Below are 15,974 nucleotides of genomic sequence, written 5' to 3'. Positions count from 1 at the left end.
GAACTGACAACAGTAGAAAACCCTCAAGAACCGGCACCAGTAGAAAACCCTCCACAACCACCAGTAAAACGTCACAGAACGAGATCTGCAACAGAAAAAGGGGACATGAATGTCGCCGGTAACTCTTTAGAAAACTTAGAAAAAGTCAATCAGAAGTCGGAGAACCCTGATATTGGACAAAATTGAGTAAGGGTGGCAATAATGATGATGAAAAGGTGAAAAGGAAGAGGAAAGTTAAGGAACAACAAACGGTGCAAAACCGTCCAAGAACCAGATCTAGAAAAGAAGTCTAAGTTAACACTATTGAAAGTGTAAAAAATGTAGTTGCTGATGACGAGGCTGAGATTGAAAAGGAAGATCAAAAATCCGATGACATGGATGAGAGTGACAATGAAAGTGAGGAATCTGATGGAGTCATCGATCACAAGGATGATGGTGGAAAGAAAGGAGATGAAGTGGATGTAGGTGAACAGGACAAGGCTGATGGTGAGAAAGTTGGAAATGAATTGAATGTAGGTGAAGAGGACAAAGCTGATGGTGAGAAAGATGGAAATGAATTGAACGTAGGCGAAGAGGACAAGGCTAATGGTGAGAAAGATGGAAATGAATTGAATGTAGGCGAAGAGGACAAGGTTGATGGTGAGAAAGATGGAGATGAAGTGGATTTAGCTGAAGATGACAAGGCTGATGGTGAAAGGGATAGAGATGGTGTGGTTGCACTTGAAGAGGAAAAGGCTGATAGTGAAAAGGATGGAGATGGAGTGGTTGCAGTTGAAGAGGAAAAGGCTGATGGTGAGAACGAAGCAGAAGAATCGGATAAAGGCGCCGGTGACCAAAGTGAGGGTGAAAAGGAGTAAGAAACCACTATTGAGGTATGTCTATGTATCTTTAAAGATTAACCCCCCACATGATTTCATGAGTCTTGATTACTTTGGTGGTTATCCTATCGTATGTCTTTGTTGTTTAAATTGCTTGTATGGAAATTTACAGTTGAAATGGTCAATAAGTATTCAATATTTTATTTGTTAAAAGTGGGGTTTGTGGCTCTCTCTCTCTCTCTCTCTCTCTCTCTCTCTCTCTCTCTCTATATATATATATATATATATATATATATATATATATATATATATATATATATATATATATATATATATATATATATATATATATATATATATATCTTCACTCTGTAAAGATCAAAATTCAATTTGCAATATAATTAAGTTTTCTGTTTACTCAACATGTAAAGGATGATGTTGTCAATGAAGAAGATCTACATAAACCATCAATACCCGACTGTGTGAGGGCCATTGACATATCCTCCTATGGATTCAAGACAATTTTGGATGAAAATGGGTGGGCCCCAACTAAGATGACCCAGAGATGTTCTATTGGTAAGTTGGAAGAGTTCAAGAACACGTCACTGGAATTGAATATTATGCATGATTTTGAGGAGACGTGCTTTGGTCCTTTCATGAAAATGAACCAAGATTAGAGCTTCAACAGGGAACTAGTTCACAATCTTCTCATCCGTAGAATAACGGAATGCGACAAGAAGCATGAGGTATGGTTCCTTGTCTACGGCAAGCCAATTTTTTTCGGCTTAAACGAATTTGCTATCGTGACTGGACTTTGTTGCTCTGCCGAACCGTCCCAAGAGGAGGAAGATGTTGTCCTGAATAGTCCTAGTGCTGTTGCACTTCTGAAAAAAGTCCTAGGTAAAATGACAAGCTTACGAGCAAAAGATCTATTATTTAAATTAAGGTCTTCAAAACTAAATTCAACGGAGAGGCTAAAGATGAGCTTGGTGTACTTTGTTCATGCCGTAATCATGTGTCGCGCCAACACCAAGGACATTGACCTTTGGATGATAAAGATGGCCGACAATTTAGATATTTTTCGGAATTATCCATGGGGAAGAAAGAGCTTTGAGTTTCTAGTGGATGTCCTGTATAAGGATATGAAGAAACCAGTTCTAAATAAAAAAATGGCAAGAGGGAATACCATTACAATTTTCTTGGTTTCTCATATGCCTTCATGGTAACACTTTTACCTATTTTTTTGTTCCTTTTTTATTTGTGTATCTGAAATGGCAAGTTAGTTATGTAATGATTGTAATTTTTTAATGTCAATGTTGGATATATGAAGCTATACCGTCAATCGGACGTCTTATCACCCAATCAACTGAGCCGTCCTTACCCAGGATGTTAAAATGGCAGAAGACAAAATTACTGTCTGAATGGCAACATGTTGATCCATTTGGAGATGGTATAATGAACCATGCAGATGTAAGCTACCTTGTCAATTTTGATGGATTTTAGTGGTTTGGTTTGCTTATATGCTCGTTAACGCATTTCTTTTATGATAGCTACAGACGGAGGTGCATCTTTCCTTGTCCCTACTCATCAAGATACATATCAACCGTTCATGAGGGAATTTGTTCCAATTGGCCAAGATTTTCCAGACAAAAGAATTGATAGGCTAAGAAAATATTTGGAAGGGGTAACGACAATAACAAGGGAAGAAGCTGCTATAGGTGAGGTGATGTTTTTGGTGGAGGCTCAGGAGATGGAGTTGGTCCATCTTGTTCTGTTGATGTAGAGGGGGTATCAGCAGGAGGTGTTGGTACCTCAAGGCATACAGTCGGTTGTGTCCATGAGTCACCTATGTTAAATAAGGTGATGGAAGAGGTGGCAAATATCAGAGTGGCACATGATACCATTCTTCATAGAATATTGCAACATGGGAAGTGTAATTTGAAAAGAGGTATACATGAACAAAGTCCTGAGGGTTCTGCTGATAAAAATGTGAAGACACTTGACCTCTACAAAAAAAAAAAAAAAAAAAAAAAAAAAAAATAGATCTTGAGAAGAAGAGAGCTTACCTTAGGTGGATCAACATAAGGTCAGATGAAGAGCACATTGGTTATACCGTGAACATGGACTTTAAATGGTTCAAGTACCTCAGCAGACCCGGCAACTGGTTAACAGATGATGTAAGTTAACTTTCTATTAGTCATTTAAACATAATTTTTGATGCATGTATTTAGTAATAGGAACAATTTTTTTTTTTTTTTTGCAGCACGTTACTAAATTAATGGCACTAATGCGGAGGCGTAGCATAGATTACCCTGAATACTATGATCCATCAGACGTCATTATGGATGTATTTTTTTGTTCTGCCTTGACGGTAATATATAATGATATTATGGTTAAGAGGGTGGCAGAACAGAGAAGTATTGAAAATGTGTTGAAGCAGTATGAATTCAATGATCAGATCTTAGATTAGGTGACAGGTGATCATCCGCAACCATTTGGTATGTCTTGGGTAGGTGCTAAGAGAGTGTTTTGTGTATGGAATGTTGAAAATAGCCACTACGCACCCTTGTTTTCGTCATTAATGATGCCACGATTGAGGTTTACGACTGTAACAGGAGAGTAAACTCAATTGAAAAGGTTGACGGTCTAATAAAACCCATTCAGATGTTGTTTTCAAAGTTGCTGAAAGACTCCGGCAAGTTCCACCATTTGTCCACAGACAAACTTACCAAACCGTGGAAGGTTAAGCATGTTGTTGAGGGTGTCCCACAGGACAATGTAGGTGAAGCATGTGGTATCTACTCGTTGAAGTTCATTGAATTCATCATGGCTGGCCAAAGCATGGCGGGTTTGCGCGCAAACACGATACATGCTTTCAGAGAGAAATTTGCCATCGAGGTTTTTCACGAGTGTATGGAACCACCGATCATAAGATGAGCAATGTCTGTAGTTCTTGTACTTGGTGCTTGGAAAAAATTGCCGGCTGTATTGGCCTTACTAATGTTTTTTGTTTTATAATGGCTTGATTTTGTGATTGAACAAGAACATGAATTTGTGTTTCAAGGGGAATTTTTCTAGCAAACAATTGTGGTTATTCCTTAGGAGATAATTTTGTGATAGAATCATAGCATAACATGGTAAAGTTCGATAATTGTTCAATACTAACCAAATGTCTAACTTAGTTTACCAGTCGAATGCATTCATCTGATGGTTCAACTAGATGTTATGTTAGGCCACCGTTCAGGCTATTCACTTAGTTTACCCGTCGAATGCATTCATCTGATGGTTCAATTAAAAGTCATAATAGGCAACCTTCAGCGTATTCACTTAGTTGATCCATCGAATGCATTCATCCGATTGTTTAATTAAAAGTCATATTAGGCCACCGTTCAGAATATTCACTTATTTGATCGATCATATTATACTACTTGAAGCTTCAACCATTTAATTAGAGGAACAAGAGATTTATGTTAGTAAGTCGAAAATAAACACAAACTGGACAAGATTTTTCCACAAATTATATCTTAATCCATATTTTACATCAACATAATCTATAAACAAAAAGGGAAGTTGACCCTTCATTCATTTATCTTCCTACAAGTAGCCCCAACAACTATTCCAGCCAAAAAAGCCTGTAAATATGGATTGAAGCAGCTTCAACATTTTCAACAACATCAACTTTGGCAACCTCCTCTTCAACAACATCAACATTCTCTTGACTTCTATTAATTCTGAAATAATCGTTGTAAGCTTCAAGGGCTTCCTCATACGTTCTATACGACTTGTGATGGTTTCCACTAAACCTTTTAACCATTGATTCACACTCGGTCCATGTCCTGTATATACCAGGTACCCTACCACGAAATACAACATAAAACTTAGCCATTTTTCAGAAAATAATGAAGGCACAGAAGAAGAAGAAGATGGCGGAAAAAGAGATCCAAACAAAATAGGGTGCAATAATATAGTAGGGTTACTATAGGGTCGTTGAAATACACAGGTGCATTTTTGGAGAAAGGAGAAAATATAGAGGTGTTTACACCATTGGAGAAAGGAGAGGCGTGCTGAGTATTTATTTTTTCAAGACATTGAGAAGGGGAGATAATTATTAGACGGAGAGAGAAAAGAGTGAGTTAGAAAGGAAGTATTAGTTTATACGAAATAAATATACTCTAAAAATTCATTAACCAAATTTCAAGTAACATTTTCTTGGACCCAATAGTTATGTCTATACTAGGGTTGAGTGTTGGGTTTTTGGACCTTTTCCCTTCCTATGTGGATAAATAAAACACCTTTTGGACCTAACCCACTTTGCCCTAAATCCCACCATATATATGACCAACTTAGGTCTTGTTTCATAAACACAAGAGTGAATTCATAGCAGCCATATAGAGAGAAAAATGTGAGAGAGAAAGCTGATTTTCGTACCAGTGAAAATCAGCTACAACAGTCCGCTTAAAACTGCGTTACTCGATTCGTTAACCTTTGGATCGTGCTGAAATTTGAATTGGGGGTTCTCAACATCCGGTTCTTGGATTTCAACTGTAGAGATTGGATTTTGTGGTCTGTAGCTCCAGTTTTCGAGCACGAAGAGTAGCTAGTTTTGGGGGGTGATTTCTCTCTTTTCTTCACTAGTTTTGGTGCTATCTTTTATGTATTGTTGCTCCGTGTTTGGCGTTGATGTTGTAGCCAGTTGGAAAACATTGTTGTAACTTTTTTTGATTATTAGTGGAGCTTTTGTGGGCCGGAGGTCCCATGGTTGTTTCCTTTTCACATTGAAGGGGTATTTCCACGTAAATTTGGTGTCTCTTGCAATTGATTTATTTTACTTGCTTTGGTATTTTATTGTTGGTACAGTTGCTGCCTATATATCCATTTGTGCTTGAAATTAGTTTACTCCTCTTGTTCAAATAGTGTGGAAAGTTTTGATTTGGGTATTTCTTCTGCTATTACCTTGTCGTGCAATTTGGTATTTGCTTTTTTCTTCTCAACAAAGTGGTATCAGAGCGTGTGGTTATATTTGGTTGTGTTGATTATCTATTTGAATGATGGAGGCAAATATGAGCATGATGGTTTATTTGAATGACAGTAATTACCATATTTGGAAAAGCAAGATGAAAGATCTTCTATTTGTCAAGAAAATGCATTTACCTGTGCTCGCTTCTAAGAAACTCGAGTCTATGAATGAGGAGGACTGGGAATTTGAGCACTTACAGGTTTGTGGGAAAAACTCAAGACACTGTATGCTTCGAAGACTGGCAATAACAAGTTGTTCCTGCTGAAACAATTGATGAATATCATATCCAAAGAGGGCAGTCCTATTTATGATCATATAAATGATTTTCAGGGTGTCCTTGATCAGCTGTTTGGAAAGGGTGTCAAGTTTAATGAAGAAATACAAGGACTTTGGCTTCTTAATACTTTGTCAGACTCTTGGCAAACTCTTCGAGTTTCTTTGAATATTTTGCTCCCAATGATGGTGTAACTATGGAATATGCTAAGAGTGGTGTTTTAAATGAAGATATGAGAATAAGATCTCAAGCTTCGTCTTCTTCAGCTTCACACTCCAATGTTTTGGTTACTGAAGATAGGGGGAGAAGCAACTTCAGAGGTCAAAATGACAGAGGCAAAAGTAGAAGCAAGTCAAGATCCTCCAGTTACAAGAATATTACATGTGACTATTATCACTTGAAAGGGCACATCAAGAAACATTGCTACAGGTTTAAGCGACCAGAAAAGCAAAAGAAAGATGTCGATAATGAAAATCGTGTTAATGTTGTTGCTGAAAATGATCTTCTTGTTGCTTGTGGTAAAAATGATATCAATTTTGTTTGTGATGAATCTACTTGGTTTGTGGATTCAGGTGCCACTTCTCTTATCATAAAAGGAATTATTTTCTTCTTATACTCCAGGTAATTTTGGAATGTTACGAATGGGCAATGATAGTGAGGTTGAGGTATTTGGCATTGGCACAGTTTGCTTGAAAAGTAAGAATTGTTAGAGGTTAGTTCTTAACAATGTCAAGCATGCTCCAGATGTTCTTCTGAATTTAATTTATGTAGGAAAGCTTGATGATGAGGGTTATGATCAAACCGTTGGTAGTGGACAGCGGAAGCTTCTTAGAGGTTCAATGATTGTGGCTCGAGGTAACAACATATTTGACTTGTACTTAGTTTAGGGCTCTATTTATAGTGACTCAATAAATTTGGTGGAGAATGATACTTCATTAGAGTTATGTCATAGAAGTCTCAGTCATATGAGCGAGAAGGGGATTGATAATTTGGCTAAGAAGAGTTTGCTTTATGGAGTGAAACAAGCAAAGTTAAAGAGCTGTGTTCATTGCGTATCCGGGAAAGCACAAAAGAGGTTCTTTTCAGAGTCATTCGCCTTCAAGAAAGCTTGATTTGCTGGAGTTGGTACATTCTAATTTTTGTGGTTTTTAAAGTAAGGTCTCATGGTAGTGCACTTTACTTTGTTACTTTTATTGATGATCATTCTCGCAAACATTGGAATCTTTCAAAGTCCAAGGATCAAGTACTTGATGTGTTCAAAACTTTTCAGGCCTTAGTTGAGAGATAGACAGGGAAGAAACTAAAATGCATCCGCTCAGACAATGGTGGTGAATACATTGGTTCTTTTGATAATTATTGCAGACAACAAGGTATTCGGCATTAGAAAACTCCTTCAAAAACTCCTCAATTAAACGGTTTAGCAGAGAGGATAAACAGAACTCTAGTTGAGAGGGTTAGATGTTTGCTTTTAGATGCTAAGTTGCTAGATTCATTTTGGGCAGAAGCACTTAATATTGTTTCTTATGTTATAAATTTATTTCCTACTGTTGATTTGGATAGTGATGTCCCTCACAAAGTTTGGTTTGGTAAAGATATCTCTTATGCTCATCTGAGAGTCTTCAGGTGAAAGGCTTTTGTGCATGTTCCTAAGGATGAGAGGTCAAAGCTGAAAGTTAAAACTAGGCAGTGTATCTTCATTGGTTATGGTCAAGATGAATTTGGCTATCGTTTCTATAATCCAGTTGAGAAGAAACTTGTTAGAAGCCGTGATGTTATGTTCTTTGAAAACCAGACAATTGAAGAGTTTGACAAAGCTGAGAAGGCTGATTCTCAGAGCAATGAGAGCTAGTTGATGTTGATCCAGTTCCTATGACTATAGCACCTGAAGAAAATCTTCAAAATAATGAAGATCAAGTTGATAATAAAGATAATGATCATGTTTAGAATGACCAGCATGATGTTGTTGATGCTCCAGTGGAAGATGATGTGGTTGGCCAGCAACCAGATGCTATTGATGCTCCAGAGAGTTCTCTTAGAAGATCTACTAGAGAGAAAGTACTTTCATCTCGTTATTCTCCCAATGAGTTTGTACTCTTGACTGACGGGGGAGAACCTGAAATTTTTGATGAGGCCATGGATAGTGAAGAAAAAGAAATGTGATTTGATGCTGTGCAAGATAAGATTAAATCCCTGTATGATAATCATACATTTGATCTGGTTAAGCTTCCTAGAGACAGAAAAACTTTGACGAACAGGTGGGTTTTTAGGGTGAAACTTGAAGATAGTAACCCAGTTCCACGGTACAAGGCTAGATTGGTTGTCAGGGCTTTAATCAGAAAAAGGGATTTGATTTTGATGAAATCTTTTCTCCAGTTGTGAAGATTTCATACATTCGGGTTGTTCTGGGCTTGGTTGTAAGTCTAGATTTAGAGGTTGAGCAAATGGATGTTAAAACTGGTTTTCTACATGGTGACTTAGATGAAGAAATTTATATGGAGCAGCCAGAAGGTTTTGAATTCAAGGGTAAAGAGAATTATGTTTGCAAATTGAAGAAAAGCTTGTATGGTTTGAAACAAGCTCCCAGGCAGTGGTACAGAAAGTTTGGTTCTTTTATAAGTCAACAAGGCTTCAAGAAGACTTCTTCAGATCATTGTGTTTTTGTGCAAAAATTCTCTGATGGTGACTTTATCATTCTATTGCTTTATGTTGATGACATGCTTGTTGTTGATCATAATGCTTGCAGAATTCAGAATTTGAAGCAAGAGTTGAATAAGTCTTTTTCTATGAAAGACTTAGGACTAGCAAGGCAGATTCTTGGCATGCAGATTGTTCGTGATAGAAAGGCCAAGAAGTTGTGGTTATCGCAGGAGAAGTACGTTCAGAATACTTCGCAGGGTCAACATGGATAGAGCTAAGGTTGCCAGTACACTTTTAGCTATGCACTTCAAATTGAGCACGAAACAGTGTCCTTCCAGTTATGATGAGAAGGAAGATATGAAGAAAGTTCCTTATGCTTTAGCTGTTGGCAGTTTGATGTATGCAATGATTTGTACAAGACCAGATATTTCTCATGCTGTTGGTATTGTTAGTCATTTTCTTTCTAATCTGAGAAGAAAGCATTGGAATGATTATGAGATATCTTTGTGGCACTTCTAGTCTGAGTTTGTGTTTTGGGATAGGGAAGCCTATTCTTTGTGCTTACACTGATTCAGATATGGTCGATAATGTTGATACTCGCAAGTCTGCTTCAGGCTACTTGGTTATGTTTGCAGGGGGATTTGTATCTTGGCAATCTAGGTTGCAAAAATGTGTTGCTCTATCTACTACAGAAGCTGAGCTTATTGCTACCATTGAAGCTTGTAAAGAGTTGCTCTGGTTGAAAAGATTTATGGAGGAACTTGACTTTGCTCAAGAGAGGTACGGGCCGTCGATCGCAGCCGTCAATATGACTCTGCAACTTCTGATCTACAGAAGTAGATCGACGGAGCAAGTTGACGGACCGTCGACACGTTGACGTGACTGTTGACCCGCTCGTCCAATCGCTTCCCTGGAACTTTCCAGTTTCAGCTATAAATAGACGAGTTTTGTTCAAAATTTTCAGATTTCAGTCTCTCTCTAAGTCTTGAAGGTTCTAGAAAAAATCTCTCATCATATATCCAAGGGAAATCAAGGAGTAAACACCAAGAATTAGTAGAATCAAGTGCAAGGGTTTGTGAAAACCAAGAACCTCTTTGGTGTTGAAGTGGGGTTTTCTCCAAGTGAAGTAATTACATCCAAAGTCTATTCCTACATCATCAAAGGTAAGTTTTATGTTCAATTCATGTTATTAGAAGTATTGAGTGGTTAAAAGACTTGGATTATGGAAGGAAGAAGAATATAGGGTGCAAATATGGAAATGGTGATATTCTTGAATAATGACTTGACTTGAATTATAGTTCTTGACATGTTAGGAGTACAATCTAGTGGGGAATAATTCAAATGATGTTAAAGGAGTATTATATGAGAATGAATAGGGTGTTATGTCATAGTTATGGTTATGGGTGACATTGGAAGGGCAATGTAAGAATTGGATAATGTCTAACTTGAAGAATCTATTAATTATGATATTATGGATGTCCTTATTGATATTTGGGAGTTGTCTTATATTATAGAGGAAGTTGTTGAAACAAAGGAAATGTCGCCAAACCATCGTTAGGCCTTAGTTGCTTTAGCTTAAGCTTAAGTATGTATCCGGTTGTCTAATCTTAGTACAAATTCTCTTGAAGGTAGAATCGCGAGCTCGAAAGGCAAGCAAGTAGGCAATAGAGTTAAAAAGATATAAAGGTATGTAAGGCTAGCCCTTTTTTCAAAGGCATGACTCTTATATATTGTGATTTCTTTCCGGTAAATCCCATGACCTTCTTACATTCCAGAAGATGAAAGCTAAAGAGTATTAAAAGTTTCCTACGAGATAGAGATGAGATATGGTCCATGATAATGATATGATGCTATTATGACGCTAATGATCTTGACATGACTCCTTGATGCTATTCATTGTTGATAGCCTCACATTATAATGCTAGTTCCTTCAAGGTGAGACATGACGGTCATGATGTTCCATAATGTAATCGTAGGTTACCGACCTTATGTCACTCCGATAGAGTTACAGTGTTTACTTGAGCTCTTATGCATGTTTTATGATAAGTATATAATGATGAGATTACACCGTTCCTATATGGCCGGGCATGACACCGCTACGGTGGGCAGTTTATGATAACACCGTGCCTATTTGGCCGGACATGACACCCCTAGTGGGCAGCTTGACATCGTTACCCTGGACGCGGGAGGCCCGGTCGCGGGCTAATGATGTTATTGATTCAGACAGCTTGTGTATATATGTGTGATATGTTATAAAGGTAAAAAGTGTGCATGCATGATTTCGCCTCCAGAGGCAAACAGCTACAGTTACCCTTTTCTTTTTATGTTTTCTGCATTCCTTTATTATGTTACCATGTATGCCTTACATACTCAGTACATTTCCGTACTGACGACCTTTTCTTTTTGGACGCTGTGTTCATGCCCACAGGTAGTCAGGGAGACGGTGCGGGCGCTTAGGAGCTAACTCAGTAGTTGAACAGGAGCACCCCACTACTTCGAAGGTGCAGCCTATTAGTTTATTCTTTTGCGTACATATTTGGGGCATGACGGGGTCCTGTCCCGTCTTTATGATCTCAGCATTTCAGTTAGATGTTCGTAGATACTTATATGTGGGTTGTAGATGTCATGAGACCGTTTCATTGTATATGCTGTACATTATCTTGGTAGCCTCATGGGCTTATCCATATATACATATGTTGGGAGATTCGAAAATTTTGTTATGACAGGTTCGATGTCGAAAATGTTATATATATATCCCGATTAAGTACGATAGGTAGCATAATGAGCGGTGCTCGGTAGCCATCTTCGGGTACCCGTCATGGCCCCCTAGTTGGGTCGTGACAAAGTGTTATCAGAGCAGTTCTGTCCTAGGGTGTGTCTACGAGCCGTGTCCAGTAGAGTCTTGCTTATGGGTGTGAAGCGCGCCACACTTATAAATAAGAGGCTGCGGGCATTTAGGAATAGTGACCGTTCTTCTTCTCCATAGATCGTGCGATAGAGCTATGGTATAAGATTTCCTTTCTCTAATTGTGCGTTATGATTTCAGCGATGTCGGTAAAGAGAAAAGCAATAGCCGCCCAGAAAGGCAAGACTGCGGCAGGAAGGTGGGTTGAACAGGAGTCGCCGGTACATGTGGAGGAGGGTGAGTCCTATAATGAGGCTCCATCTCACACCTCTCACACTCCACCTGTTTCGGAGGAGCATGAAGGGGCTCCAGCTCCAGCTCCAGCTCCGGCCTCCCGGTCCCTCCCGCGGTGCTTTCGGGTCACGGATGACCGAGGCCATTCGGTTGTTGATATAGCTAGTTGCCGCCCCGGAGCTCGGCGACGAGTGCGTGTCGTGTGAGCTACTTGTGCTAGAGCCCGTGATTTTATGAGTTTGAACCCGCCAGAATTTTTCGGGTCAAAGCCGGATGAAGACCCGCAAGATTTTATAGATGAGATGTTGAGGACACTGAGGATTATACATGCTTTCGATACTGAGTCAGTGGAGTTAGCGTCTTATAGATTGTGGGATGTCGTCGTTTTATGGTATAATAATTGGATAGCTTCAAGGAAGGAAAATGCACCTCCCCCGGTTTGGCAGGAATTTGTAAATGCCTTTCTTCGTCATTATTTGCCACCCGAGGTTCGAAGGGCCCGAGCTGACAGTTTTTTGAATTTAAAGCAAGGGAATATGAGTGCTCGGGAATATAGTCTCCGTTTCAATTCATTGGCCCGGTATGCTCATTGGTAGCCTATATGGGAGACGAGTACATAGATTTGTGAGTGGCTTAGGGCCACATTTGTTCAAAGATTGCGGCTTCACTACGATGGGGAGGATGGACATCTCCGTAACGCCAGGCACACTCAAAATCTAGAAGAGCAGCAACAGTCGCAGAGGAGTGAGCGCGATGTTGATAGAGGGCAGAGTAAGAGGGCCAGGTCTGCCGGTGCTAGTAGTGAGTATATAGGGGGTCAGAGGTAGTCATATTTCAGTTATTTGGGCCAGTCTGCGACTAGTGCACCTCCTCGATTCGCGGGCAGGAGATTTGATAGCCCCATTTATTCTGGTCTGGGTCAAAGTTCGAGGGTCTCAGGTCCCCAGTTTGGAGGTGATCCTAGCCAGAGGAGACCACCGGTTTCATGATGTAGTCAGTGCAGAAAGCTACATTCGGGCCCGTGCCGCCAAGGTTCAGATGTTTGTTATGTTTGTGGACAGACTGGGCACGTGATGTGTGATTATCCTTCGAGGCATGGTAGGAGTGGGGTTCAGCCCACAGGATTAGCAGCTAGTTCTTTCTCGTCCGTACGCTCGGTAGGGCAGACTTCACAGACTCTAGCAGGCTGCGATAGGGGTAGAGGGGGAGCGTCCAGTTCAAGTGACACCCAGCCCCATATCTATGCTCTAGCCGGACGCCAGGATCTTGAGTCCTCCCCAGATGTAGTTACAGGTATATTGACTATATTCTCTCATAATGTTTATGCATTGATTGATCCGGGTTCTACGTTGTCTTATATCACTCCGTATATTACTGATCGTATTGGGGGGAAACCCGAGCTAATAAAGCCTTTTGAGGTATCTACTCCTGTTGGTGACCCGGTAATGGCTAGACAAGTGTATAAAAATTGTGTGATTGTGGTATGTGATTGTCAGACTAGAGTTGATTTGGTTGAGCTGGAAATGTTAGATTTCAATATTATTATGGACATGGATTGGTTAGCTTCCTGTTATACCAATGTGGATTGTAGAACCAAAATAGTCCGGTTCCAATTCCCGGGCGAACCAATGCTTGAATGGAAGGGCAATACAGCGTCTCCAAAGGGTAGGTTTATTTCCTACCTCAAAGCAAGAAAGATGATTGCAAAAGGCTATATTCATCATCTAGTCTGAGTTCATGACATCGAAGCAAGGCCACCAACTTTTCAATCTGTTCCGGTAGTAAATGAGTTCCCGAATGTATTTTCAGATGAACTTCCAGGCCTTCCACCGGAACGAGAAATTAATTTTACTATCGATGTATTGTCGGATACCGAACCTATATCTATACCTCCTTACAGAATGGCTCCTGCAGAATTGAAAGAGCTAAAGGCACAACTTATAGATTTGCTCGAGAAGGGATTTATTAGGCCTAGTTCATCACCATGGGGAGCACCTGTGTTATTTGTAAGGAAAAAAGATAGTTCTCTACAAATGTGTATTGACTATAGGCAATTGAACAAGGTGACGATCAAGAATAAATATCCACTTCCGAGAATCGCCAATTTGTTTGATCAATTGCAAGGTGCCAAATGGCTTTCAAAGATTGATCTAAGATCGGGGTATCATCAAGTGAGAGTTAGAGAAGAAGATATTCCAAAAACGGCTTTCAGAACTAGATATGGCCATTATGAATTTCGGGTGATGTCATTTGGGTTAACTAATGCCCCGGCAGTGTTTATGAATTTGATGAATAATGTATTTAGGCCCTTTCTAGATCTATTTGTGATCATGTTCATCGATGACATTTTGGTGTATTCTCGGTCAGAAACAGAGCATGCAGATCACTTACGTATTGTTCTTGGAATTCTTCGGGCTCGTGAATTGTATGCTAAATTTTTGAAATGCTAATTCTGGCTGAATTTGGTAACTTTTCTGGGCCATATCATTTCAGCTGACGATATTCGAGTTGATACTCAGAATATTGAGGCTGTGAAGACTTGGCCAAGGCCTATAATGCCAACAGAAGTCCGTAGCTTCTTGGGATTAGCAGGCCATTATAGAAGGTTTGTGGAAGGATTTTTCTTCTATTTTAGCACCATTAACGAAGCTAACTCAGAAGTCCGCAACATTTCAGTGGATCGATACCTGCGAACGCAGTTTTCAGGAATTGAAGGATAGATTGACTTTGGCCCCAGTCCTAACACTTCCAGAAGGGTCAGAAGGCTATGTTGTTTATTATGATGCCTCCGGTGTTGGATTGGCCTGTGTATTGATGCAGCACGGTAAGGTCATCGCCTATGCTTCCAGGCAGTTGAGGAAACATCAGAAGAACTACCCGACTCACGATCTGGAATTAGCGGCGGTTATTCATGCTTTGAAAATATGGAGACATTATTTGTATGGCATTCACGTTGATATTTATACAGATCATAAGAGCCTCCAGTACATTTTCAAGCACAAGGAGTTGAATCTTCGGCAGAGGCGATGGTTGGAGTTATTGAAAGACTATGATGTAAGTATACTATACCATCCGGGAAAAGCAAATGTGGCCAACGCTCTTAGCCGTAAATACATGGGCAGTCTATGTGATGTTCAGCCGGAAAAGAAAGAACTAGTCCACGAACTCCACCAGTTAGCTAGCCTAGGAGTCCGCTTGATACACTCGGGCAATGCAGGAGTTGCTGTTCATAATCCGTCTGTTTCATTCTTGGATATGGAAGTGAGAAGGCACCAATGTGAAGATCCCCGATTGAGTTACTATCGAGATACACTTCCTCAGAAAGAAAAGTCACCATTTGAGATTTCTGCAGATAGAGTTCTCAAGTATCGAGGCAGACTATGTGTGCCAGATGTGGCGGGACTGCGTTGTCAGATTCTGGAAAAAGCTCATTACTCCCGTTACTCTATTCATCCAGGGGCAACAAAAATATATCACGATCTTAAGTTAATGTATTGGTGGGATGGAATGAAGAAAGACATAGCAGAATTTGTGACCCAGTGTCCCAATTGCCAACAAGTGAAAATTGAGCATCAGAAGCCAGGAGGATTGTTGCAAGCTATGGAGATTCTAACTTGGAAATGGGAAGTAATCAACATGGATTTTATTGTAGGGTTGCCTCGTTCTCGGCGTAAGCATGATTCCATATGGGTAATTGTGGATAGGCTTACAAAATCAGCCCATTTTCTTCCGGTCAAAACTACATATTCAGCAGAAGATTATGCAAGGTTGTATCTTAAGGAGTTAATGCGACTTTATGGTGTCCCAGTGTCTATTATCACGGACAGAGGAGCACAATTTATTGCTAAATTTTGGAAGTCCTTTTAAGAAGGTTTGGGAACTAAAGTGAGGCTCAGCACAGCATTCCACAAACTGATGGACAAGTGGAATGCCCTATTCATACCTTAGAAGATATGTTGTGGGCATGTGTACTGGATTTCGGAGGCAATTGGGAGGATCATTTGCCACTTATTGAATTTGCCTATAACAACAGTTATCATTCCAGCATCCAGATGGCTCCCTATGAAGCTCTGTATGGAAGGAAGTGTA

General features: G+C 39.8%; 1 protein-coding gene across 1 annotated transcript; it reads left to right on the top strand.

Annotated features, from left to right (window-relative positions):
* Positions 1 to 323: 323 nt before the first annotated feature.
* LOC132044600 (DEK domain-containing chromatin-associated protein 3-like) lies at positions 324 to 1,072 on the top strand. The gene has a single exon (XM_059435093.1). The coding sequence runs from the start codon at positions 375 to 377 to the stop codon at positions 855 to 857; it is 483 nt and encodes a 160-aa protein (XP_059291076.1). The 5' UTR covers positions 324 to 374; the 3' UTR covers positions 858 to 1,072.
* Positions 1,073 to 15,974: the final 14,902 nt, after the last annotated feature.

The sequence above is a fragment of the Lycium ferocissimum genome, unplaced genomic scaffold (assembly GCF_029784015.1).
Source record: "Lycium ferocissimum isolate CSIRO_LF1 unplaced genomic scaffold, AGI_CSIRO_Lferr_CH_V1 ctg5010, whole genome shotgun sequence".
Taxonomy (NCBI): Eukaryota; Viridiplantae; Streptophyta; class Magnoliopsida; order Solanales; family Solanaceae; genus Lycium; species Lycium ferocissimum.
Note: the sequence above shows the minus strand (reverse complement) of the source record. Positions and strands in the feature narration are given on the sequence as shown.

Coding starts and splice junctions, on each gene's coding strand:
- LOC132044600 (XM_059435093.1), top strand. CDS start 375: ATGGATGAGAGTGACAATGAAAGTGAGGAATCTGATGGAGTCATCGAT.